Genomic DNA, 3112 nt, shown 5'->3' with positions numbered 1-3112 from the left:
GGGGGGAGGTAGGGGATTCTTGAAATTCCTTGAATTTAAAAAATGTTGAATGTTCAAGACTTTTGTTTCTCCTGTGGCAGAACTAGGGTATGCTTATGAAGAATGCACGCCAAGAAACTGTATAACCTAGTAATGTCGACAATACAGCGGAAAGCTCAGCCGGTTGCTGGATGAACAACTATGTGGAGAAACAAACTCATTATAGTCTGCCACTTATAGTTAGGTTGCTTTTTTAAAAATTTCTATGGAGTTCAGTGAACAACTTGTGGTAAAATACTTCAGTATTTTCCCCTTTGCAATGAAAATTATTTGTCCCTATGCTTTTAACCTCTTTAGACTTAAAGGTGTGGGCTGTTCGCGAGTGCTCTGGTGTGGTTTGCTTCTTCTTTCCTGTGAAACATCTATCGTCCTTATCTCCCCTTCATCTTTTTTATGTTTGTTACTGTCTTGTAACACCTCTAATCTTCTGGTGCTCAAATGACCTTATACAGTTGCAAGCGCCGTAAAACCTCTACTAAAACTAAAGACTTAAGAGTCGGAGAGCAAACCCCCCCACCTTTTTATTTTTAAAGTGATTTCAACATTTTTTGGTTTAGCATCTATCTGAAATTATTTTACTTTTGTCTCTGTCTGAACATGCACACAATGAGTAGCATGTCATGTTCTAAAGGTTACCTTAACTCACTCCTTTGCATTATCTTTGTCTTAGTTTATGACTAATAGGTCTACTTCAAGTCTCTTTTTGGGATAGTCTAGATTTGCTGGCGGGAGGGGCAGGGGTTGGTGTGTGCTTCAGGCAGCTATTTATGTGAATTATACAGATTAAACTAAGTTTTCACTGCAAAATTTTGTTTGACCATCAGTCTTTGACTTTCATAAGTTATTTTTAAATTTGACTTTGAGAGATTATTTATAGCACAAGTTACGTTTTTCCCCAAAACACAGAGGTTTGCCATTACAATGAGAGGACTTCTGGAAAATGTATGGAATATTGGACTTTCCCATCTGTTCCACCCAACATATAATACTTGGGTCTTCCTAAAATCTCTTTTGTTTGTTTGTTTAAGTAAAGAGAAGCATATCTGCACAATAATAGTCTTTTAGTGTAAGGAAAAATCGAGATAGACAAACAACGGTATGGAAGAAAAGAAGTAGGATGTACTAGTCTGGTGGCGCACCTTCAACCACCGATATACAGTAGAGTATGCTTACGTAAACTTAAAGTGAACATGTTTAATTTGAAAACAGCAGTAAACAGAAAGAAAATGAAATCTGAGAATTTTGCTTCTTTTGTTTGAGCTATTTCTCTAATCCGAAGAAAATACGACGGTCCAGCAGATGTTGGTTTCAGCGGACTCCACTGTATATGTAATATATAACTTTCTTTTTTTTTCTTCTTCAGAACAACACCTTGGCCTGGCAGGGGGCACAACCGAGGAAGAAGAAGAGGAGGACGCTGAGGAGGAAGAAGAGGCTGGGATGGGTCGGACCATGCACATCATCGGGGACACCATCATGACGGAGAGCGGCCAGGAGATGCAGATCCTGCCCCAGCAGTCGCTGACCACAGCCACCCGCATCATCTCCCAGGCTGACCTCCAGCAGATCATCGCCTCACAGGCGGCCGCCGACGCCGTGCATCAGTCGGAGGCTGTCAGTGTGGCCACCTCGGAGGGGACCATATCTCAGGTGCTCGTCTCTGCCACGGCTCACCTTGACCATGGCGCCACCGGTCACCTTGACCCCGGCGCCACTGGTCATCTTGACCCCGGTGCCACTAGTCACCTTGACCCCGACTCCGCTGGTCACTTGGACCCTAACTCTGACCAAGTGGCCCAACAGTTTATAAATCCAGAGACAGAGGAAGAGGAAGGAGAGGTAGTCAAGCAAGCGATGGTTTCTCCCTCGCAGGAACTTCAACACGAACTGAACATTGGGGAGGAAAGCGGCCATGAGATAGTGCAGGAAACCGATTTGAAGTGTGAAAATGACGGAGATTCCTAGCACATGTTCTTTTGGTGTTTTATAGTGTGTGAGTTGATGGATATGGCTGAATGAATGAATTAATCGTTCTTTTTTTATAAGGGTCAAGGTCGGAAGCAATGGTATTTGCTCAGTATTTTCGTTCATGCTTTCATAAGTTAATGGCATTTTTTTACAATAACAATGATATTTATTGAATCGCAAAGCAGTCAGTGTTGTGTTTTTCATTTTTGGCAGTGTTACGTTTAAATGGGTTATAAAAGGAAGTTCAGAAAGAGTGTAGTACAGTCAGACAAGGATAACTCAAAAGACATCAGACATTGACAAATGTGTTTGACATATATCCATAATTCGGGTTAACCAATAATGGAAAACTTAAAAAGAGATATATCTATCAGTTGAGGAAGGGCAAATATTTCAAGCTCTACCCATGATTGCTTGATGAAGCCCACATGGGTCGCTCAGTGTTAAAAACAATTAGGAAACGACAAATGCAGTTTTTGGGACACATAAATAGACATACGGGTCTTGAACACCTGGCTCTCACTGGCAAAATTGAGGGCAAGCGAGGCAGGGGAAGGCCCAGAACAACATACTTGGGTAACCTAAACAAATTGGTAACAGGGAAAGATCAGGAAAACATAGCTTTTTTGAGAGCATCCGAGCAAAGGAATGAATTGAGAACCATGATCGCCGATGTCTGTCGCAGATCTGGCACTGGATGATGATGATGACCCATGATTTCAAATTTTCCATCGTGTTCATGTTACCTGTGCCCGACTGTACAAATATGCTAGGCTCCGCAATAAAGTGTGAAATGTTTTCTTACTTGTGTTATACTATAGAAAGGTTTGACATAAGCTCTTTCACAGTATACTCTACACCAACGTGCCAGCCTTAGGCTTACATATATATGACCCAGGGTCAATGACACGGAGTCTATAGGTCTGGCTGGGCTTTTATTACTTCTGTGTCACTGTTCCTTCATCCTTTTGTAGAATAGTCTCGATCAGGCGTGTCAAACTCAAATTGGGTGCTCTCATGGTCGAGAGGTTACGGTGTTCGCCTCTCATTCAATAGGTCCAGGATTCGAAACCTGACAGCCGGGGGGGGGGGGGGGGGGGGGGAT

General features: G+C 42.5%; 1 protein-coding gene across 1 annotated transcript in view; it reads left to right on the top strand.

Annotated features, from left to right (window-relative positions):
* LOC101852766 overlaps positions 1-2805 on the top strand; it is a 31330-nt gene extending 28525 nt beyond the window's left edge. Inside the window, exon 19 of the mRNA XM_005097903.3 lies at positions 1403-2805. Within this exon, the coding sequence (XP_005097960.1) occupies positions 1403-2004 (602 nt within the window). The 3' untranslated portion in view covers positions 2005-2805. The remainder of the gene's footprint in view (positions 1-1402) is intronic.
* Positions 2806-3112: the final 307 nt, after the last annotated feature.

The sequence above is a fragment of the Aplysia californica genome, unplaced genomic scaffold (assembly GCF_000002075.1).
Source record: "Aplysia californica isolate F4 #8 unplaced genomic scaffold, AplCal3.0 scaffold00167, whole genome shotgun sequence".
NCBI classification, from domain to species: domain Eukaryota; kingdom Metazoa; phylum Mollusca; class Gastropoda; order Aplysiida; family Aplysiidae; genus Aplysia; species Aplysia californica.
This window is presented reverse-complemented; position numbering and strand designations above follow the sequence as displayed.